Below are 25,104 nucleotides of genomic sequence, written 5' to 3'. Positions count from 1 at the left end.
GTTCTTTGGCCCATTTTTTGATTGGGTTGTTTATTTTTCTGGAATTTAGCTGTAGGAGTTGCTTGTATATTTTTGAGATTAATTCTTTGTCAGTTGCTTCATTTGCTATTATTTCCTCCCATTCTGAAGGCTGTCTTTTCACCTTGCTTATACTTTCCTTTGTTATGCAGAAGCTTTTAATTTTAATTAGGTCCCATTTGTTTATTTGTGCTTTTATTTCCAATATTCTGGGAGGTGGTTGACCTCAGTACTATACTGTTCAGTAGATCTCTGTGTCTACTGGTATGTTAAAGCAACTTCTTGATTATTATGATTTTGCAGTGAGTCTTTAAATCTGATAATCTAAAGTTTTCTAAGTTTTTTCTTCTCAAATATTATTTTGGGTAATATTGGACCTTCCATAGAAAGTTTAGAATCAGTTGCTGTCAGTTTCCACACAAAAAACCTTACTGGAATTTTAATTGGGATTATATTGAAATGAGATCAATTCAGGAAGAATCGAATTAATTCTTCACTGACCTAAACATAGAGAATCTTTCAAGTTTTAGGTCTTTTAAAATATATTTCTGTGATCTTTTTGAATTTATCTGTCTTTTCTGATGTGATTTTAAATGATATTGTTATTCTGTGACCTTGCTAAGCTAAATTACTCATTTTAACAACTCTTTTTTTTAATATAAATTTATTTATTTTAATTGGAGGCTAATTACTTTATAATATTGTATTGGTTTTGCCATACATTGACATGAATCTTCCACAGGTGTACATGTGTTTCACATCCTGAACCCCCCTCCCACCTCCCTCCCCATACCATCCCTCTGGGTCATCCCAGTGCCCCAGCCCCAAGCATCCTATATCATGCCTTGAACCTGGATTGGCAATTTGTTTCACATATGATAATATACATGTTTCAATGCCATTCTCTCAAGTCATCCCACCCTTTTAACAAGCTCTTTTGTAGCTCCCTTAGCTTTTAATGGGCATCCCTGGCAGCTCAGATGGTAAAGAATCTGCCTGCAATGCAGGAGACCCGTGTTCGATTCCTGGGTTGGGAAGATCCCCTGGAGAAGGAAATGGCAATCCACTCCAGTAGTATTGCCTGGAAAATCCCATGGACAGAGGAGCTTGGTCGGCTACAGTCCATGGGGTCGCAAAGAGTCGGATACGACTGAGCGACTTCACTCACCCACTCCAGTCTTCTTGCCTGGAGAATTCTATGAACAGAGGAGCCTGGCGGGCTACAGTCCATGGGGTCACAAAAAGACACAACTAAGTGACTAACACTTAGCTTTTTATATGTAAACAATTATCTTTTCTACAGATAAGGACAGCTTGACTTTTCCTTTTCATTCTGTATGTATTTTATTTATTATTTATTTTTGCCTTTCAGATGTGACAGGGGTTGCCAGTAAATGTTGATTAGGCAGAATAGACTTTGCCTTGTCCATATGTTAGTGGAAAAGCATTCTTACCATTAGATATTACATGAGCAGACAGTTTTTCACAGATGTCCTTTATCAGATTGAGAAAGTTTCCTTCTTATCTTACTTGTTAAGTAATTGTGTGGTCGTTTTGGTATCCTAAATGACTTGAAGCCTGCACATCAGTTCTTTTTTACAGGCTGATCAATGCAATGTCACATTTCTTACTTGACTATAAACTCAGAATTTAAAAAACAAAACAGATGCTAAGGCCTTATACTAGTAGAACAGACTTTAGAAATAACTTATTCAAAACTTGTTTAGAGACATATTGAGTTCTTATTGTTATACATTGGTAAGCAGTGTATACCCAGTACTCTAATTTTAAGTTTCTTAAATTATTGTATTCCCCTCTTAGGAGAAAATTTTGTTTTCAAAAATTCAGTTCTTTAGGAATATTTTTTTCTGAAATGAGTTGCTAAGCATAGGAATTCCTAAATTTGGTAATTGCCAATTTCATTCTTCTATTTAAAACCAAAAAAATAAATAGATAAATAAAAGTATTTCTGAGTTTGTCATTCGATTCCATGGCTATAATGGAAAAAGTCATTATTGAATCTGGTATTTAAGACTTTCCTCTTCAACAATTTTAAGCTGTGATTTATAGAATGAATAAACTCAGGGAAATGGTAAAGTGCAATTCTTAGAGTAGTCTTCAGCAAAACCACTCCATCAATTTCTTTAGAAATCAATGAATCTCTAGAGCAATCATGTAAAATTTTGGTGCAAATAATTCTCACTTTTGTACATCTAGTCAATACCCTACATGATTCAGAAAGTTTTAAAAGTCATTTGAATTCACGTTTATACAAACTCTTGAATCTTTCTATGGAAATTTTATGTGTGTGTGCTAGGTCGCTCAGTTATGTCCAACTCTTTGTGACCCCATAAATAGTAGCCCGCCAAGCTCCTCTGTCCATGAGGAATCTCCAGGTAGGAATACTGAAGTGGGTTGCCATGCTCTCCTCCAGGATGGAGATTTTAGATATGGTTAAATAAGGGTTGGCTTCTGGAAAAAGACTTCCTTATTTTAGGCCAATCCAACTCTAGCTGGGAAATAAGGTCTTCTAACAAAAGGCTGAGCACCGAAGAATTGATGCTTTTGAACTGTGGTGTTGGAGAAGACTCTTGAGGGTCCCTTGGACTGTAAGGAGATCCAACCAGTCCATTCTGAAGGAGATCAGCCCTGGGATTTCTTTGGAAGGAATGATGCTAAAGGTGAAGCTCCAGTACTTTGGCTACCTCATGCGAAGAGTTGACTCATTGGAAAAGACTCTGATGCTGGGAGGGATTGGGGGCAGGAGGAGAAGGGGACGACAGAGGATGAGATGGCTGGATGGCATCACTGACTCGATGGACGTGAGTCTGAGTGAACTCCGGGAGTTGGTGATGGACAGGGAGGCCTGGCGTGCTGCGATTCATGGCGTCGCAAAGAGTCGGACACAACTGAGCGACTGAACTAAACTGAACAAAAGGAAGGACATTTTCCTATTTTATGAACGGTGATAGCAATAGTTATTTTCCTATGGTCACTTCCCACCTAACTCAGAAGAAAAACATTCATTACAAAGGTCTCCCAGCACCTGCTTGATCAGGCCTTCTACTCCCTCTCTGCCTTGTCTTTGAATCCTTTGTTCTTTGCTCACTCAAGGACCGCCACACTCACCTCACTTTTCTTGAACTTCTGCCTTCTGTTTCCTTTGCCTGGGGCATTTATCCCCTAGATATCTGCTTGGCTTACTCTTAACTCCCTAAGTGTTAACTTATCAAACAGGCCTTTCTTGACCACTTACATAAAGCAGCCACTTCCCTCAGCAGTTATTATTGCTTATTCCCTTAACCTGTTTTTCTTCTTAAGACTTAATGTGCTATAGGATTTATGATCCAATGGGACTTTTACATATTTCTCTCTCAAAATGCAGTCTTTGATACATATAAGAGATGACAGATGTTAAATTTAAATATTAATATATGTAAACATTAAGGGCATGATGATACAATGAAAATTGAGCCAATAATGACTCAAGGATATAGAAACTTGTATCAAATTAATCTCTTCAATCCTATCCCCCCACCTTCCTGCTAAAGGAGCAGACTTTTATTTACAACTTTTTTATAGCTTTATACTGTTTTAATAGTTGTGTTCCATGCATGTTCTTACACAAACACATTTGTGCCTAAAAATTCATTGTTTCATTTTTGAACCTTATAAAACAGTATATTATTCTAGATATTCTAGGGTTTATTTCATTCCACTTTATTTTTCTAAGATTGTTCATGTTGCTGGTTTAGCTAATATTTCATCATGTAAATACAACACAATTTGGGGGTTGTGGCTATTACAGATATTGTTACTGTAGACATTTGTGTGCTTGTCTCTTGGAATGTCTGGGAAAGAATTTCTCTTGGTTTTATGTTAATACTTAAGAAAAGAATTGTGTCAAAACTGTCTTCAGTAACTGTACTAATATACTCTATCACCAGAAGTAGGTAATACCTACATCTTTTTATTCACTCCAGTACTAGGTATTTTGATGTGCCTTTATATTTACCAATCTACTGAGTTAAAATGGTATTTCACCGCAGTAATAATTTGCACTTGTTATAACTAATGAGATTGAACATCCTTTCACACATCTGTGGGCCATCCCTGCTGTTTTAATTGGAGGGACAACAGTGAGAGCTGTGGCTGAAGCACAGTGAGGGAGACGCAGAATGTGGGTATGATGTGGGTGGGGTCGGTGGGGTAGGGGGCGCTGGATAACGCCGAGCCTCATGAGTGAGCTGCGGTAATGACGAGGTCAGTCTGGGGCTGTGTGACTTACAGAGAATCGACAAGGGGTTGAAGACTTGAAGCAAGTTAGAAACAATTGCAATAGGCTGCTGTATTGCTCAAAAATGGTAGCGAATTTATAGAAGCAGTTATTATTGATCATTTTCCTTGTTTGCTTTAATTTTTCTGTAAACAAGAGTTCTGTAAGAGTAACTTTTATTTTTCTATTAAAGCTACATATTCACTTATTGTTTTTCTAAAAACCATGCTTTGAAGTTCTAAAAGTTTATTATTTTTTTTCACAGACTCACTAGTAGTTTCACAGCAAAATTCTTAAAATGTGTTATATTTATTCTTAAAATGTAACGATGGCTTTTCTGTCACCAAAGATGGAGGATTAATTGCTAGTGTAATAATTTTAGCAACGTTGCTTTGAATGGCTTTTATGAACTCAGCAGCTGTGGTTACTCAGACTCAGCAGCTGCAGTTATCCTGACTCAAATGGTTTTGCATCAGTTATTAGAAAAGTCACAAGTTCCTGGTAAATTCATTTTTTGAAATCAGGAAGCTTAAGATAATCTTTTCTTGCAGATATCCTTCTATTTGAATATATTAACTCACATGTCAGGAGCATTTATGATTTATAGCTTTGCCAGTAGTACCACCGGCAAAAAGAAGTAATACAGATGTACTTTTATACAGCATGTGTATGTAACCTTTTGGCTTCTAACTGTAAGCAAATCTGAGTTTGAATACTTGTAACATTTTGAGTTTTATGACCATAGCAAGACAAAAACAAGTGGATTGGAAGACTTTATCAGTCTGCTTAATTTTGTAGCATACGCAATGATTTTGTATTTATTACTTTTGAGTGCTTATAAGGAAATACTAAGGTCACTAATATTGTATACTTAATTTTTTACTTCTATAATTGATCATTTAGTTAAAAAGCAAAAATGTCTCTTAGTTTGAAAAACTGGCAATTAAAGGGAAATAATTAAGCATTATTTCATCTTTCCTTTGTAAATTATATTTTATGGCAATGAAAGAAAAGTTGATAATAGAAAATTTTTCTTTATTGAATAATTCTACATAATGAATATAAAAGGAATGAAGAAGTTGAAAAATCACTATTTTACAAACCCTAATAACTGATTCAGAAAATTATTATCAAAGGTTGAAACCATTAGATGGAAAATTGATGGGGAAATGCGTGCGAGGGAACAGCTCTCACCACGTGTCCCCAGCGACCAGTCTTTGCATCACAGGAAGTTCTCTGACTCTGAGCCTCCTGATGTGATGCACTGTGAAGAGTGCTTTCCATAAATATTCTTTCAGCAAAGTGAACCTGAGCTTAATCAAGCCTTTAGAAATAATTGCTACCTAACAGAAAGCACAGAGGGTAAAGGAACAATATAAACGACGCTGTTCATTCCAGAATGTGGGACATCATGCAGGATAACTCAGTTTTATCAGCAGTTGAGGGCGTGCAAAAGAGAAAGGGCAGAGACTCCTCTGCATTAAAGAGACTCAAAATACAGAACAACTGCATACCTTTTCTGTGGATACTGAGTTGAACAATACAATTTAAACAACTTTTGAGACCAATCAGGGAAATTTAAATATAGGCTGTGTATGATACACACCCATGATTTTTTATTAACATTTTAGGTGAAATAATTGTGTTCTGGTTATGTTCTTTTATTTTTTGAGCTGCGTATTACTAATAAGAGAAGTAAATAACATGCCCTGGGTCTTGTTTTGCGGCTCTGCCGGGTCTTTGTTGCTGCACCTGGGCATGTTGCTCTGGCTGTGGGGACTGGGGGCCCTCTCTGGTCACAGTGACGGGCTTTTTGTTGCAGAGCACGGCTCTAGGGTGAGCAGCTGTCAGGAGTTGTGGCACGTGGGCTCAGTGGTTGTGCCTCGTGGGCTTAGTTGCTCTGTGGCAGGTGGAATCCTCCTGAATCAGGGACTGAACATGGGTCTCCCGCATTGACAAGCAGATTCTGGACCACCAGGGAAATCCTTGAATTTGTTTGAAAACACTTAAGGAATAATGCCAAAGTAAAAGAAAATAAGAGATTAGGGAAGTAAGTTCAGGAAAATCTTGACCATAGTTGAATCTGGATAGGTATCTTTAAAAATTTCTTAGTAAAATCAACTTCTGTATATCTTTGAAAAGGTCCACAGTAAAATTAATTGTACAGAGTTACAATAAATGTGATAGGTATTTATGGGTCTTCTTCACCTTGTCACCCAATTAAAATGGAGACAGCTTTCAGTACTTAGCTCCAAAAAATTCTTGGTAGTAGGCAGCAGGTCACTCCATGGTAGATGGTGGAAAAAGCAACTATTCTGAGCCCACTTCTCAGTCGGCATGGCAGGCACCAGCAGCAGCCTGAGAGCACAGATCTAGTGAATCGAGGAGGCAGGGACACTTGAGACCAGCTTCGGTTCCTGAGCCAAGGCCAGAGAGGAGAGTGAGAAAAGTCACATCCTCTGTGTGCACCAGAAGAGTCAGCTTTTACTTACTTATTTTGACTGAAATAACCCATGTTTTCACTGGCCCTAAATGCCCACTTTTCTTCTTTCCTGTTTATTCTGTGAACTCCCAAACATTGTTTTAAGGATTATCATGGTTCAGGTTCACCTCAGTTCAGCTCAGTCTCTCAGTCATGTCAGACTCTTTGCGCCCCCATGAATTGCAGCACGCCAGGCCTCCCTGTCCATCACCAACTCCTGGAGTTCACCCAAACTCATGTGCATTGAGTTGGTGATGCCATCCAGCCATCTCATCCTCTGTCATCCCCTTCTCCTCCTGCCCCCAATCCCTCCCAGCATCAGGGTCTTTTCTAATGAGTCAGCTCTTCGCATCAGGTGGCCAAAGTATTGGAGTTTCAGCTTCAGTATCAGTCCTTCCAATGAGCACACAGGACTGATCTTCTTTAGAATGGACTGATTGGATCTCCTTGCAGTCCAGGGACACTCAAGAGTCTTATCCAACACCACAGTTCAAAAGCATCAATTCTTCAGCATTCAGCTTTCTTTACAGTCCAACTCTCACATCCATACATGATCGCTGGACAAACCATAGCTTTGAATAGACGGACCTTTGTTGGCAAAGGAACGTCTCTGCTTTTTAATATGCTATCTAGGTTGGTCATAGCTTTTCTTCCAAGAAGCAAGTGTTTTTTTTAATTTTATGGCTGCAGTCATCATCTGCAGTGATTTTGGAGCCCCCAAAATAAAGTCTCTCACTGTTTCCCCATCTATTTGCCATGAAGTGATGGGACCACATGCCATGATCTTAGTTTTCTGAATGTTGAGATTTAAGCCAGCTTTTTCACTCTCCTCTTTCACTTTCATCAAGAGGCTCTTTAGTTCTTCTTCACTCTCTGCTACAAGGGTGGTTTCATCTGCATATCTGAGGTTATTGATATTTCTCCCAGCAATCTTGATCCAATTTGTGCTTCATCCAAGCCAGCGTTTCCTATGATGTACTCTGCATATAAGTTAAACAAGCAGGGTGACAATAGACAGCCTTGAAGTACTCCTTTCCCGGTTTGTTGTTCCGTGTCCAGTTCTAACTGTTGCTTCTTGACCTGCATACAGATTTCTCAGGAAGCAGGTCAGGTGGCCTGGTATTCTCATCTCTGTAAAAAATTTCCACAGTCAATAAAGCAGAAGTAGATGTTTTTCTGGAACTCTCTTGCCTTTTTTGATGATCCAAAGGATGTTGGCAATTTGATCTCTGGTTTCTCTGCCTTTTCTAAATCCAGCTTGAACATCTGGAAGTTCACGGTTGACATACTGTTGAAGCCTGGCTTGGAGAACTTTGAGCATTTCTTTGCTAGTGTGTGAGATGAGTGGAATTGTGTGGTAGTCTGAGCATTCTTTGGCACTGCCTTTCTTTGGGATTGGAAAGAAAACTGACCTTTTCCAGTCCTGTGGCCACTGCTGAGGTTTCCAAATTTGCTGGCATGTTGAGTGCAGCACTTTCACAGCATCATCTTTTAGGATTTGAAATAGCTCATTGGAATTTCATCACCTCCACTAGCTTTGTTTGTAGTGATGCTTCCTAAGGCCCACTTGACCTTACATTCCAGGATGTCTCGCTCTAGGTGAGTGATCACACCATCATGGTTGTATGGGTCATGAGGATCTTTTTTGGATAGTTTCTGTGTATTCTTGCCACCCCTTCTAATATCTTCTGCTTCTTTTAGGTCCATACCATTTCTGTCCTTTATTGTGCCCATCTTTGTATGAAATGTTCCCTTGATATCTCTAATTTTCTTGAAGAGATTTCTAGTCTTTCCCATTCTATTGTTTTCCACTGTTTCTATGCATTGATCACTGAGGAAGGCTTTCTTATCTCTCCTTGCTGTTCCTCAGAACTCTGCATTCATGTCTGTATATCTTTCTTTTTCTCCTTTGCCTTTTGTTTCTTCTCCTTTGTCAGCAATTTGTAAGGCCTCCTCAGACAACCATTTTGCCTTTTTGCATTTCTTTCATTTGGGCATGGTCTTAATCACTGCCTTCTGTACAATGCCAGGAACCTAGGTCCATAGTTCTTCAGGCACTCTGTCTAGCAGATCTAACCCTTTGAATCTATCACTTCCATTGTATAATCATAAGGGATTTGATTTATGTCATACCTGAATGGTCAAATCCCTTATGATTATACAGTGAAGTCAGAAATAGATTTAAGGGACTAGATCTGATAGATACAGTGCCTGATGAACTATGGACTGAGGTTCATGACATTGTACGGGAGACAGGGATCAAGACATTCCCATGGAAGTGAAATGCAAAAAAGTAAAATGGCTCTCTGGGGAGGCCTTACAAATAGCTGTGAAAAGAAGAGAAGAGAAAAGCAAAGGAGAAGAGGAAAGATATAAGCATCTGAATGCAGAGTTCCAAAGAAGAGCAAGAAGAGATAAGAAAGCCTTCCTCAGTGATCAGTGCAAGAAAATAGAGGCAAACAGAATGGAAAAGACTAGAGATCTCTTCAAGAAAATTAGAGATACCAAGGGAACATTTCATGCAAAGATGGGCTTGATAAAGGACAGAAATGATATGGACCTACCAGAAGCAGAAGATATTAAGAAGAGGTGGCAAGAATACACAGAAGAACTGTACAAAAAAGATCTTCACGACCAAGATAATCACGATGCTATGATCACTCACCTAGAGCCAGACTACCTGGAATGTGAAGTCAAGTGGGCCTTAGAAAGCATCACTATGAACAAAACTAGTGGAGGTGATGGAATTCCTATTGAGCTCTTTCAAATCCTGAAATATGTTGCTATGAAAGTGCTGCACTCAATATACCAGCAAATTTGGAAACCTCAGCAGTGGCCACAGGACTGGAAAAGGTCAGTTTTCATTCTAATCCCAAAGAATGGCAATGCCAAAGAATGCTCAAACTACCACACAATTGTACTCATTTCACACGCTAGTAAAGTAATGCTCAAAATTCTCCAAGCCAGGCTTCAGCAATATGTGAACCGTGAACTTCCTGATGTTCAAGCTGGTTTTAGAAAAGGCAGAAATCAAATTGCCAACATCTGCTGGATCATGGAAAAAGCAAGAGAGTTCCCGAAAAACATCTATTTCTGCTTTATTGACTATGCTAAAGCCTTTGACTGTGTGGATCACAATAAACTGTGGAAAATTCTTCAACAGATGGGAATACCAGACCACCTGACCTGCCTCTTGAGAAACCTATATGCAGGTCAGGAAGCAACAGTTAGAATTGGACATGGTACAACAGACTGGTTCCAAATAGGAAAAGGAATACTTCAAGGCTGTATATTGTCACCCTGCTTATTTAACTTATATGCATGAGTACATCATGAAAAACGCTGGGCTGAAAGAAGCACAAGCTGGAATCAAGATTGCCAGGAGAAATACCAATAACCTCAGATAAGCAGATGACACCACCCTTATGACAGAAAGTGAAGAGGAACTAAAAAGCCTCTTGATGAGAGTAAAAGAGGAGAGTGAAAAAGTTGGCTTAAAGCTCAACATTCAGAAGACGAAGATCGTAGCATCTGGTCTCATCACTTCATGGGAGATAGACGGGGAAATAGTATCAGTTTTTATATTTTGGGGCTCCAAAACCACTGCAGATGGTGACTGCAGCCATGAAATTAATAGAGGCTTACTCCTTGGAAGAAATGTTATGACCAAACTAGATAGCATATTCAAAAGCAGAGACATTACTTTGCCAACAAAGGCCCATCTAATCAAGGCTATGGTTTTCCCAGTGGTCATGTATGGATGTGAGAGTTGGACTGTGAAGAAAGGTGAGCACCAAAGAATTGATGCTTTTAAACTGTGGTGTTGGAGAAGACTCTTGAGAGTCCCATGGACTGCAAGAAGATCCAACCAGTCCATTCTAAAGGAGATCAGCCCTGGGTGATCTTTGGAAGGAATGATGCTAAAGCTGAGACTCCAGTAGTTTGGCCACCTCATGCAAAGAGTTGACTCAGTGGAAAAGACTCTGATGCTGGGAGGGATTGGGGGCAGAAGGAGAAGGGGACGACAGAGGATGAGACGGCTGGATGGCATCACTGACTCAATGGGCGTGAGTTTGAGTGAACTCCGGGAGTTGGTGATGGACAGGGAGGCCTGGTGTGCTGCGATTCATGGGGTCTCAACGAATCGGACATGACTGAGCTACTCAACTGAACTGAACTGAACTGAATGGTCTAGTGGTTTTTCCTACTTTCTTCAATTTAAGTCTGAATTTGTCAATAAGAAGTTCATGATCTGACCCACAGTCATCTCCTGGTCTTGTTTTTGCTGACTGTATAGAGCTTCTCCACTTTTGGCCGAAAGAATATAATCAGTCCTATTTCAGTATTGACCATCTGGTGATGTCCATGTGTAGAGTCTTCTCTTGTGTTGTTTGAAGAGGGTGTGTAATTCATGGTGGTTAATTTAATGAACTGCACATGTTTGGTTTTTATGATTTGATGAAGTTTGGCATTGTTGCATTGTGAGAGCATCACAATATAGCAAACATTTCCATCACCCCCAAAGTTTTCCCTCACAGTTTACAGTCCCTTTGTCTTCTCTTCCCTCTCCTATCCCAGGCAACTCTGATTTCTGTTTTGTCAGTTTGAGTGAAGTTTGCATTTTCTAGAGTTTGATATAAGAGTAAGAGTTAAGTACTCTTTTTGGTTTAGTTTCTTTCTCATTCAACATTATTACTCTAAGATTCATCTGTGTGTTCTTATTGGGACCATGGGTTTTTAAATTGCTGATTAGTAGACCATCGTACAGAGAAGGCCATGGCAACCCATTCCAGTACTCTTGCCTGGAAAATCCCATGGATGGAGGAGCCTGGTAGGCTGCAGTCCATGGGTTTTGCTAGGAGTTGGACATGACTGAGTGACTTCACTTTCTCTTTTCACTTTCATGCATTGGAGAAGGAAATGGCAACCCACTCCAGTGTTCTTGCCTGGAGAATCCCAGGGACGGGGGATCCTGGTGGGCTGCCGTTTATGGGGTTGGACACGGCTGAAGTGACTTAGCAGCAGCAGCACACCATCGTATGGATATACTACATCTTGCTTATTCATTCACTTCTTGAAAGACATTATATTGTTTCCAGTTTGAGGCTACTAAGATTAAGTTAAGTTTTGAACATTTGAACCTTTTATGTTTTCTGTGAGCACATGCTTTTATTTTCCTTGGACAAATACTTGGGAATGAATGGCTGGATCATATGATACGTATATGTTTACTTTTTAATTAACTGCCAAACTGTTTTTAAATGTCAGTTTATAAATTTTTCATAATATATGAAAATATTAGGAAACATGAAGTCTTTTATATCTGTGTATATAGGTATGTATATGTCATGTAAAGCATTCATATATTCTGTGTCTGTCTAAAAAATAACAAAGTACAATTTTACTCCTAGCAAGTTGGATTGTTAGAGCCACTAATTATATGAAAATTTATGATTATACAAAAAATTATCACTCTACGAAACATCATGATTATATATATCTCCACAAGGCAGAGATGGTTCCAAACATTTCATATAGTCTAATGATTAATTCCAGATTTGAGTTATTTAATATTAACCAGAGATATACATGAAACATCAATATCTATGATTTATACTGAAGTGTTCAGGCTATCACTTCAAATAATATATACCTCAGTATTTAAAAACTGATATATTCACTAGTTTTAGTAAAACTTAAACGTCTTTTGATGAGAAATTCATTCTTAATTTGCTTGTTAAAATTGAAAAAGCTAGATGATCTCCTCCTATTCATTTTCAGGCTTTAAATATCATATTGCTTAGAAATATGAGAGAAAAATGGTGATATGAGTACTTGATATGGTAGATTGCCTGCACATTTCACTTTTGATCTTCAGTGCAATCTTATCTGTCAAATCACCAACATAAATTACAGTTTGGGCTTGGATGTGACTGGCATAAATATTATTATTGAGCACAAGAGGGGCATAGAGAAAGGATTCTCCACCCTTTATCTTGCATTTTAAAAAAAATTTTTTTTTTATCTTCCATTTTTTAACATTAGAAAGATAAACCTCTGGATTTTCTCCTATATCTCACTATAACAGCTTAGTCTGCTGTTTTCCTTTTACAGTATGTAGCAAGATTTAATATAATTTCTTACATCCTGATATTTTTGGTAACACAGTGAAACATATTGTACCTAGCCAGGCACCCAGAGGGAAGATGACAATGTCAGGGAGCGAGTGAAGAGAGAATATGGACTAAGTAAACTTTTACGGGCACCCAAATAGCTATTGAAAAAGGAAATATTAATAATACTTGAGCTGAAATTTAAAAAATAATATTATTTAATGAATTTATGTTTATTTCAAATACAAATAGAAAAATATAATGTATGCATATAAAATGTTACACATTATATGAAATGTATTATGAATTCTTTTTCTGTAAATTGTCATTGGAAGAAAAGATGATTTAGCTATTTTTCTTTCTGATATGTATACATTTAATTGCTTTTAGCGTGTTTTGGGATTACTAGATATTTTTGTGCAGATCAGTTCCATTCAGTCACTGATTCATGTTTGACACTTTGTGACCCTATGACCCTATGAACTGCAGCATGCCAGGCTGTTCATCACCAAATCCCAGAGCCTGCTCAAACTCATATCCATCGAGTCGGTGATGCCATCCAACCATCTTGTATAGTTCTTCTGTGTATTCTTGCCACCTTTTCTTAGTATCTTCTGCTTCTGCTAGATCCATACCATTTCTGTCCTTTATTGTGCCCATCCTTGCATGAGATGTTCCCTTGGTGTCTCTAATTTTCTTGAAGAGATCTCTAGTCTTTTCCATTCTGTTGTTTTCCTCTATTTCCTTGCTTTGATTACTGAGGAAGGCTTTCTTATCTCTCCCTGCTATTCTTTGGAACTCTGCATTCGAATGAGTATTTCTTTCCTTTTTTCCTTTGCCTTTAGCTTCTCTTCTTTTCTCAGATATTTGTAAGGCCTCCTCAGACAACCATTTTGCCTGCATTTTTGCATTTCTTTTTCTTGGGGATGGTCTTGATCACTGCCTCCTATACAATGTCACGAACCTCTCAGTCCATAGTTCTTCAGGCACTCTGTAGCAGATCTCATACCTTGAATCTGTTGGTCATTTCCACTGTATAATCATAAAGGATTTGATTTTGGTCAACCTGAATGGTCTAATGATTTTCCCTGATTTCTTCAACTTACATCTGAATTTGGCAATAAGGAGTTCATGATCTGGACCACAGTCAGCTCCTGGTCTTGTTTTTGCTAACTGTATAGAGCTTCTCCCGGAGAAGGCAATGGCATCCCACTCCAGTACTCTTGCCTGGAAAATCCCATGGGCGGAGGAGCCTGGTAGGCTGCAGTTCATGGGGTCACTAAGAGTCAGACACGAATGAGTGACTTCACTTTTCACTTTCATGCATTGGAGAAGGAAATGGCAACCCACTCCAGTGTTCTTGCCTGGAGAATCCCAGGGTCGGGGGAGCCTGGTGGGCTTCTGTCTATGGGGTCGCACAGAGTCGGACATAACTGACGTGACTTAGCAGCAGCAGCAGCAGCATAGAGCTTCTCCATCTTTGGCTGCAAAGAATATAATCAGTCTTATTTCTGTACTGACCCTCTGATGATGTCCATGTGTATAGTCTTCTCTTGTGTTGTTGGAAGAGGGTGTTTGCTGTGACCAGTGCGTTCTCTTGGAAAACTCTGTTACTCTTTGCCCTGCTGCATTTTGTACTCCAAGGCCAAACTTGTCTGTTACTTCAGGTATCTCTTGACTTCCTTCTTTTACATTCCAGTCCCCTATAATGAAAAGGACATCTTTTTTGGTGTTAATTCTAGAAAGTCTTGTAGGTCTTCATAGAATCGTTCAGCTTCTTTGTTCAGCTTCATTAGTGGTTGGGGCATAGACTTGGATTACTGTGATTTTAAATGGTTTTCCTTGGAAACGAACAGAGATCATTCTGTCATTTTTGACATTGTAGCCAGGTCCTTTTTTGAACTCCTTTGATGACTATGAGGGCTGCTCCATTTCTTCTAAGGGATTTTTGCCCACAGTAGAAGATATAATGGTCATCTGAATTAAATTCAAGCAATCCGGTCCATTTTAGTTCACTGATTCCTAAAATGTTGATGTTCACTCTTGCCATCTCCTGTTGGAGCACTTCCAATTTACCTTGATTCATGGACCTAACATACAAGGTTCCTATGCAGTATTACTCTTTACAGTGTCAGACTTTTATTTCCACACCAGTCACATTCACAACTGGGCATTGTTATCACTTTGGCTCTGACTCTTCATTCTTTTTGTAGTTACTTCTCCAGTCTTCCGCAGTAGCATATTGGGCACCTACTCGCCTGGGGAGTTCATCTTTGTATCATATCTTTTTTCTTTTTCATGCTGTTCATGGGGTTCTCAAGGCAAGTAATACTAAAGTGGTTTACCATTCCCTTCTCCAGAGGACCAGCTTTTGTCAGAACTTTCCTCCATGACCCGTCCCATCTTGGATCACGCTACACAACATGTCTAATTATATTCCTTGTAAATTTAGAATTTTAAATACATTTTTCCCTTCTCTTGTTTTATCATGTAGCTATATATCAATCTAGTTAGAAGTCTTATAATTTTAGTTACTTTAAAAAACCTGATCTCTTTTATATCTGTTTTCTATGTTATTAATTATAGTCTTACTTTTTTCTTCCATCTACATTCTCAACTTTATAAGCTGTTATGTTTGGCTTGGTTTTCAGTATTGCTTCTGTTTGAACATAAGTGGTTTCTGTTTTAATTTTCCTCTATGAATCTCATTCACTGTAGTTCTATCAGTTTTGATTTGTAGAATTTTCATGATTGCAGTGTATGGTGTGTAGTTTGAATTTTGATCACTGTATTTAGACATATCACATTATCACCCAAAAGCCAAGGTAACAAACAGCAAGTGTCCCTGCTCTTTCCCTCTGCAAGGCAGTTTGTTTTCTAACTAGCCTATTGAGTACTTTTATTGAAAGTTCTGGAGTTCTGTTTTCTCTCTTTGAAAATTTGAACCTTATGAACTCAATGAGGGACATTTTACAAAGTAATTGACCAATGTTTTTCAAAAGTGTCAAGGTCAGAAGGAAAAAGAATGACTGTCACAGTTTTGGGTGAGACTATGATAAATAACAGCTAAATGCAATGTGTTATTTTCCTGAGAGAATAATAGGAAATCTGTGGGAAAACTGGTAAAATTCGAACATAGTTTGTAGTAGATTAGTTAATAGTATGGTACAGTGTTAATTTCCTGGTTTTGTTAATTATATTGTGATTATGTAAGATGTTGCTATCATTAGGGGTTAACTGTATAATTGGAACTTTCTGTACTATTTTTGCCACTTTTATATAAATCTAAAAATAGTTCACAGTAAAAAGTAAACAGACAAACCGACCAAGCTGTAGGCCCCTTAGGCAGATAGACAAGGGCATATGCCAGCTTAAGAGCCCACCAGGTCTCTAGGTCTGCTCTGCCTCTTTGGCCCTACGATTTAACGCTTTCCAAACTCAATTTTCCTTGCATTTTAGTGATAAAATTTAAAAGATTTTTTGTTGCTAATATTTTTATTTATGCATAATTTTAAATTGCACTGTTATAAAATTTTCTCCAGGTATTTAATCTACTGCCGTATACCCCGAGACAAACATGTAATTTGCTTAATTTGTTTGACAATCCATTTTCTCACCTGTAATTTGAGAATGAGCATTCATTTGTAAACTCTATAGTCTTTCTCATTCCAAGAAGGACCTTACTGGAGGTGACTTACAGAAATAAAAATAATCTATTTGTGTAAAATTAACAGTTGAGGAAATCAAAGAGAAAATTAGGAAAAGAGAACTAGGGAAATAGTTTATGCCAAAAGAAGACAAACAACAACTCATACTCTCAGGTTCTGTAAAGCTGTTGTTAGATTAGAAATTCTCCTGTGTGCTTTACAACATCAAAAAGAAAGGAAAAATAAAATTGTAAGATTTAGTATACTGCAATAAAGACACAGCTGCTCAGGAGAAGCCTAGGTGTTCCCTAGGTGTCTCTCATCGTTTTTAGTGAGTGCTGATGGAGAGCAGTGGCGGTGCCTCCTGCGGGCCCTACAGTGTTGCCGCTGCCCTGGAGTGTGCCAGGGGCATGGTGCAAGCTGTGCAGTATGGTTAGCATATGGAAGAAGTGATGTGCTTTTCGTGGGAAATTTCATTCCCTTTGACACCATTTTAAAGGATTATCATTGAAAAAAATATTTTTAATTGGTTTAACACATGAGTATTGAAAAGATATTTTATCATCTGTACTTTGTAAAAAGATAAATGTGTCAGATTTTATAAAAACAAAAGATGATCCATTGTTACAAGTTATAACCCCATCCTCATTATACAATATTTTTATTATGCATTTGAAATCCCTTTTCATTACTATTTGTTTAGTAAAGATTATAATTGTGTTTTTTTTCTAGCATAGCTGATGAATTAGATGCTGTTGTAGGGTTCAGCTAGAGCAAATGAAAATAACTTATCAGAAAAACAAAGAAAATGAAATATAAATCTGCTTTTCATAACAGTGCTCATATGTTATTTTTCTGGGAAGAAAACCTTTTTGGGCTGGTAAACATTTTATTTTAAAATAGTTTTTAACATCAACTGTAAAAAACATCATGTGTAGAAAAATACTTGAACCTTTTTTCCTTTAGACATCTCTTTGCATTCTTATTTTGTTTTCTGTCATGTTTGACAAATTTTAAACACAAATAGGTGATAGCAGTTGTTACCAGAGTCAAAATAGCACTTCTTCTGACTACCAACTAGTGATGTTTGTGGTCTAGCAGAGCTGATGAATTAGATGCTGTTGTAGGGTTCAGCTAGAGCAAATGAAAATAATTTATCAGAAAAACAAAGAAAATGAAACAATGAATCACCACAATTTTTTCTAGATTAGAGAATCAATAAAAAACTCTAGAAGGGACTTGAGTTTAACAGCAGGAATCTGTATGTTTATCAGTTAATTAGTTCATTTATTTTGAAAGATATATGGTCCTTATTTTATTGTGAACTTTAATAGTATAAGAACCCTCAGAATCTGTTAAAAAGGAAAAACAGCTTATATCTCTCAAAAAGTAAAACAGAAAAATTAGTTGATACCCTGCAAATGTTGATGTATAAAATATTAGCTTAGGAAACATATAGTTTGGATTTGGGGATTTATTTTGTTTCTGTCAGATAAGCAATGAGCTAGCACAGTTTTAATATTAAGTTGAAATATTTATGAAAAACCATCAAAAGATACTTAATTGATTTTATACACCTAGTCTAATGTCTGTAATATAATATATAGAATACTCAGTGATATCCTGGATCATTCTTAGTAAATGATTAAGAAGACATTGATATTATTGAAATGGAAGCCATTATACACTATGTTGAAAAGAAAATGTGAGTGAATTGATTTTGATGAGAATGAGGTTGTGTGTGTGTGTTAGTCGCTCAGTTGAGTCCAACTCTTTGTGACCCCATGGTCTGTCCATGGGATTCTCCAGACAGGAATGCTGGAGTGGGCGGCTATTTTCTTCTCCAGAGAATGGTGACAGAGAAGCTGATAACTTGAAAGTTACAGAAGTAAAGTAAAGTGAAAGTTGCTCAGTTGCGTCTGACTCTTTGCAACCCCAGGAGGCTCCTCGGTCCATGGCATTTTCCAGGCAAGAATACTAGAGTATGTAGCCATTCCTTTCTCCAAGGAATCTTCCCCACCCAGGGATTGAACCCTGGTCTCCTGCATTGCAGGCAGATTCTTCACTGTCTGAGCCATCAGACACCTTTCACAGAAGTGAAAGCCCTAAGTAGGAAAGAATTTATTTTGCTTGATTTTTACTAATTGATCTATAACTTCTTTCATTTGAGTCTTATATATAGAAGAAACATTGAGATGGCAACTTAAAATCAATATAGAATCCTAAAAGCTTAGATTTATTGTAATGAGTACCAACAGTTACTTAAAATTGTTTTACTATTTCATAGTTTGCTATACTGTTTATTGGGCTTCCCTGGTGGCTCAGATGGTGAAGAATCTACCTGCAATGCAGGAGACCCTGGTTCCATCCCTGGATTTGAAAGATCCCCTAGAGAAGGGAATGCCTACCCTCTGCAGTATTGTTGCCTGGAGAATTCCATGGACAGAGGAGTCTGATGGACTACAGTCCATGGGGTCATGAAAAGTAGGACACAGCTGAGCGACTAACGCTTTCACTTCACTTTCATACTATTTACTATCTTTTCTGTCATTTCATCTTTTCAAAAAATTATATCAGTATTTTGAGGTTATGCAATTTAAATCATTCCAATTGAAAAATATTTTTATTTCAGAAGTGAGCAAAGAGGTTATTAAGAATGGGTCTAACTAAAGAAGTAGCTTTTCAAATGAAAAGTCATTATAATATGTACATAAATATATATATATATATACACACACACACACACATAGTCTTTATAAGTTAAATATGGCTGTTTTTGTGTCCTACTGAATGGTCGTGTTCATTTATTGCTTTTTATTTTCTTCATTCAGGTTATTTCACAGTTGAAGATCTTAGGCAGATCTGTAACAGCTGGTTGCAAATTTGATAGAGAAATCTGGTCTAATGAACTTTCTCCTGTCCTCAATCTCTGGAAGAAATTAAATCAGGTCAGTAGTGGAACATTCTTCCTTTGTTTTTTTCTATTTTCCTCCATATCCTTTTCTTTTTCCAGTTTTATCTCCAAATATGTTGGTAAATTTTGGTATTGATGTGCCCTTAATGTATGCAGTATCTTGGAAAAAGATGAAGGAGATAATAGTAATAGAAGTACATCAGCCCAAGAAGTAGTGTCACCAGTGTAATTTGTCTTATCCTGGTAATGTACTGTGACATCCTCTGTGGCTGATACATATTTTGTTCACACTTTGTCTTCTCTTCCCTCTTTCTGTAAAGTCAATGACTTCTCTTAAATGTGAAAATTTTCAAAGGAATCCAAGTGCTAAGAAAAAGCAATTCATCGACTAGAATTATTTCTATATTGCAGAACAGTTATAGATTATAGATGGTTGCTTGCTCACTAGGCAAAACCATTACAGTATTAATGGTTACTATTCTAATTGAATAAGGACTTACTTTCTGAAATTAAAAAATATAATTTTACAACTCATATGTTTAGTAATGCTATAAAAATGTTTATATATCGATAGCCTTCTCCAATAAGGGAAGTCAAATTAGGCTTATTTCAGAACCTATAAAATTTCAAACCCTCAAGTCTTAGTTTTCAAGTTATTCTTAGTGTCAACAATTGGTGATTGTTGGGAGTCTGAATAAATAATGACCTCAGCTAACTGGAATTGCCACTTTATTTAAACCGTCAGATTGATAAAGCTTGAGGAAGAATTAGAGAGTGAAAAGATACATTGCATCCCTTGGTGTTCCAAACCCAGGCTCTCCACTAGTGCCTGAGGCATACAGGTAACCTCATCGCACAGATTCCTGACCATGAAGTCATGGCCCTGATTTCCATTCTTCGTATCAGTTCATATTGAAGTTATTATTCTTTAACCTTTTTTTCTTAAACCAACCCTTGCTTATACATTAAAATCAAATTTATACAAATTTATTGAGGAAATTTGCTGTTAATCTGATTCTTATTTCTTTGTAACTCATTAGCTTTTTGCCCACAGAGAAGGCAATGGCACGCCACTCCAGACTCTTGGCCTGGAAAATCCCATGATCGGAGGAGCCTGGTGGGCTGCAGTCCATGGGATCGCTAAGAGTCAGACATGACTGAGCAACTTCACTTTTACTTTTCACTTTGATGCATTGGAGAAGGAAATGGCAACCCACTCCAGTGTTCTTGCCTGGAGAATCCCCGGGACAGGGGAGCCTGGTGGGCTGCCGTCTGTGGGGTCACACAGAGTCAGACACGACTGAAGCGACTTAGCAGCAGCAGCAGCAGAATATTTTGTCTCTATTTTCCCTAAATTTCACCACATTAAATACAGGTGTGGATTTTGTTTTGTTTTGCATCCATTCTGTTTGATACTCTGAGAACTTGGAATTCTAAAAGCCAGCCTTCCCAGCTATACCTTTTTCAGTGTATTCCTCACATAGCTGGGCTGCATGCTATGAAATATCGAATACTGTGCTGTCATTGGTGGGTGCTTAATACTGCTATTTTCAGCCCTGAAATGGTAAGATGGTGAGCAGTATTCTTTCCAGGGAAACATGAAAAGATAAGTTTGCAACCCAGAATTCTCCTAGCTTGACCCCACCCATGCATCCAGCCCTCAGCCATAGGTTACTATATTCTCTACTTGGCTGTTACCCAAACCCTTTCTGTCTCCCAGATGTTTTCCATTCTTTTTGTGCCATTTTCTGGGTTCGTTGTCCTCTTGTTTTGTCCAAGACAGAATGCAGAAGTGGGAGATATGTTGCCCATTTTGTCCAGAACCAAGCATAACTTTTTTTTTTTTTAATTTTTATTTTTACTATATTTTACTTTACAATACTGTATTGGTTTTGCCATACATTGACATGAATCTGCCATGGGTGTACATGAGTTCCCAATCCTGAATCCCCCTCCCACCTCCCACCCCATATCATCTCTCCAGGTCATCCCCGTGCACCAGCCCCAAGCATCCCGTATCCTATATCGAACATAGACTGGCAATTCATTTCTTACATGATAATATACATGTTTCAATGCCATTCTCCCTAATCATCCCGCCCTCTCCTCCTCCCTCAGAGTCCAAAAGTCCGTTTTATACATCTGTATCTCTTTTGCTGTCTCACATACAGGGTTATCCTTACCATCTTTCTAAATTCCATATATATGTGTTAGTATACTGTATTGGTGTTTTTCTTTCTGGCTTACTTCACTCTGTATAATCGGCTCCAGTTTCATCCATCTCATTAGAACTGATTCAAATGTATTCTTTTTTATCGCTGAGTAATACTCCATTGTGTATATGTACCACAGCTTTGTTATCCATTCATCTGCTGATGGACATCTAGGTTGTTTCCATGTCCTGGCTATTATAAACAGTGCTGCAATGAACATTGGGGTACACATGTCTCTTTCAGTTCTGGTTTCCTCAGTGTGTATGCCCAGCAGTGGGAGCATAACTTTTAAAATGTCATTTTGTTTTATTTGTAAGATAACTATAGATTCATTAAAAGATAGTTGTTATTATATTATATTCATATAATATATTATAGTCAAATTAATCTTTCAAATATCTTGTGCTTCATCCTGTTATAATGTTTTATTTTTTTATCTCTCCCATTTCCTTCCTAACGCTATTGCCATAATTGAGGCTTTTATTCTTTCTCATACATATTATTGCAGAAAACAACAAATTTGACTCTCCTTATAATATGTCCATCCTCGAAGTCATATTTCAGATTATTACGTTAATTTTCCTAAAGAAAATTGTTTTCCACAACATGGCTCCATATCCAACCTAACCTGTAAGCCTGACAGGCAGACCTCAGTGGTTCTGTCTATGAGGACTTTCCAAATGCTGTTTCATTCTACTGGAATCTCCTGGCTATGCTAAACCAGGGATGGGCAGGTAAAGTCCCAGCAGCTTCCAGAAGCCTGCTCAGCTGTTACTCATTTCCCTCTTCATGTTTCTGTAGTATAGACTTATCATTTGCATAATAATTCCCATAAAAATCATATTTTAAACTAAGCAAGTTAAGATTGGGCACTGAGGAATAGGTGTTCTCTTATTTGGAGTAGAAAAAGTGAAAGTCATGTCGCCCAGTCATGTCTGACTGTGACCTCCATGGACAGTAGCCCGCCAGGCTCCTTTTCACTTTAGAGTGTAGGAGTAGGCTTTGGTTTGTGTTAAGATAAGGATCATGCTTCTTTCAAATACTTGGCGATAGCACTAGTTTGGAACCATATAAATTAAAGTTTCTTCTTGAAATTTATTGGAAATTCCAAGGGAGTGCACACAAACTAACATTAATGTTTTGATTGTGGCTATTTTTTGACAAGAGATTCCGACACATAAACTCCCCACTCCAGTTAGTACCAGATTTCAATGTAGGCAGTTTTCCTGTAGTCCCTGAGACACAAGTGATGGGTGGAAGGCAAGTGGTTTCTATTTCAGTCTTCTATCGAGGATGTAATCATTTGGGGTTTCACGTTTTTTGGATGTATCATTTTTACCTCTCCACCTTGAGTGGATATTGGACATTATCCCTGGTCTCCCAAGCCATGTATATGAATACCAAAGCTCAGGTTCACCAGTGTCTTTGAACTTCAGTGGCTTGTTTGCTACTCTCTCATTCTTAGTATGGAGAAATACAAACCTTTCTGGATGTCTTGTATTCTCATAAAAAAAAAAACCCAGCCTTACGTGACTCTTCATATACTATGGAAATTAACTTTGTAACTATTTATGTAGCTACGTGCTGTATTCAAAAAGGATAATAAAACTTGTATTATCTCTCTGAGAGCAACATATGTGACAGCTGTAAATTTCTTCTAAGCCTCAGTGCACTGGCAAGACTAGAGCATTATCTTCATAGGTATTTCCATGACAGAAGGATAAAGCCCAAACTTGGAAACATCTCTAGATCATTGTGTGGATCACAACCAACTGTGGAAAATTCTTAAAGAGATGGGAATACTGAACCACATTACTTGCCTCCTGAGAAAACTGTATGCAGGTCGAGAAGCAACATTTAGAATCAAACATGGAACAATGGATGGGCTCAACATTGGGAAAGGAGTCTGTCAAGGCTGTATATTGTCACCCTGCTTATTTAACTTGTATGTACAGTACATCATGCAAAATCCAGGCTGGATGAAACACAGGATGGAATCAAGATTGTTGGGAGAAATACTGATAATCTCAGATATTCACATGACACCACCCTAATGGCAGAAAGTGAAGAGGAACTAAAGAGGAGAGTAAAAAAAGCTGGCTTATAACTCAACATTCAGAAAACTAAGATCATGGCATTTGGTGCCATCGCTTCATGGCAAATAGATGGGGAAAAAACAGAAACAGTGACAGACTTTATTTTCTTGGTTCCCAAAATAACTGGGGCAGATGGTGACTGAGCCATGAAATTAAAAGACGCTTGCTCCTTGGAAGAAAAGCTGTGACCAACCTAGACAGCATATTAAAAAACAAGAGACATCACTTTGCTGACAAAGGTCTGTATAGTCCAAGCTGTGGTTTTTCCAGTAGTCATGTATGGATGTGAGAGTTGGACTATAAAGAAAGCTGAGCACTGAAGAATTGATGCTTTTGAACTGTGATGTTGGAGAACACTCTTGAGAGTCCATTGGACTGCAAGGAGATCCACTCAGTCCATCCTAAAGGAAATCAGTCCTGAATATTCATTGGAAGGACTGATGCTGAAGCTGCAGCTCCAATACTTTGGCCACCTGATGTGAAGAACTGACTCATTAGAAAAGCCCTGATGCTGAGAAATATTGAGGGCAAGAGGAGAAGGGGGCAGCAGAGGATGAGATGCCATCATCAACTCAATGGACATGTTTGAGCAAACTCCGGTGACAGCAAAGAACAGGGAAGCCTGGGGTACTGCAGTCCATTGGATAGCATAGTCAGACATGACTGAGCGACTGAGTAACAAGTAGACCATTTGGCTCCAGAAGAGAGTTTTATTTACATACTACAGGGTTGGTTAGATTTCCTAGGACATCCTCTTTGGAGGGGAACATAGCAGCGTCCTTCTTCCTCTTTATAAGCAGAGAATGACCTCTTCACCCATCCTTTGCACACCTTGCTCACTGAGTGTGTGGCTGCTTGCATAGGATAACTGATCTGGCTGTCATTCAGTCACCCCAAAGGTAAGACCTGGAGCAAAGGTGTAGGAGCAGCACATTATTTGCTGTGAGCTGATAAATAATCTCTAATGTTAACTTTGTGTTAACATTCAGGATGAAATCAATAATGATGAAGTTTAAAAATCCAACACTCACTTGTTTGAATAATTATTTATCTCTTCTCAGATCATAGTTGTAATTGAGTGTATTTAAGACGTTGCTTTACTATTTTACTCAACATATTTAGTTGTTTTCAGCAGTATCTTAACTCTGCTAAAAACAGAAGCTGAAAATCTGCTTCTGATTTTGAAAACATTGTAAGTTAACGTGTGTCTCTTAAGTGATTATGCTTTGTAGACTCTCTTTTTCTGTTAAGTAATATTATGCAATGTTGCACTTCAAAGTTTTTTTTTTTTTTCTCAGTGAATATCTGCACTGACTGTTGAAATGCTGACTGTTCCTTTTAGTCT

General features: G+C 37.9%; 1 protein-coding gene across 1 annotated transcript in view; it reads left to right on the top strand.

Annotated features, from left to right (window-relative positions):
- DYNC2H1 (dynein cytoplasmic 2 heavy chain 1) overlaps positions 1-25,104 on the top strand; it is a 388,661-nt gene that overhangs the window by 267,099 nt on the left and 96,458 nt on the right. Inside the window, exon 83 of the mRNA XM_068988126.1 lies at positions 19,368-19,484. Coding sequence (XP_068844227.1) covers positions 19,368-19,484 — 117 coding nt within the window. The remainder of the gene's footprint in view (positions 1-19,367; positions 19,485-25,104) is intronic.

The sequence above is a fragment of the Capricornis sumatraensis genome, chromosome 16, assembly GCF_032405125.1.
Source record: "Capricornis sumatraensis isolate serow.1 chromosome 16, serow.2, whole genome shotgun sequence".
In the NCBI taxonomy this organism is placed as follows: domain Eukaryota; kingdom Metazoa; phylum Chordata; class Mammalia; order Artiodactyla; family Bovidae; genus Capricornis; species Capricornis sumatraensis.
This window is presented reverse-complemented; position numbering and strand designations above follow the sequence as displayed.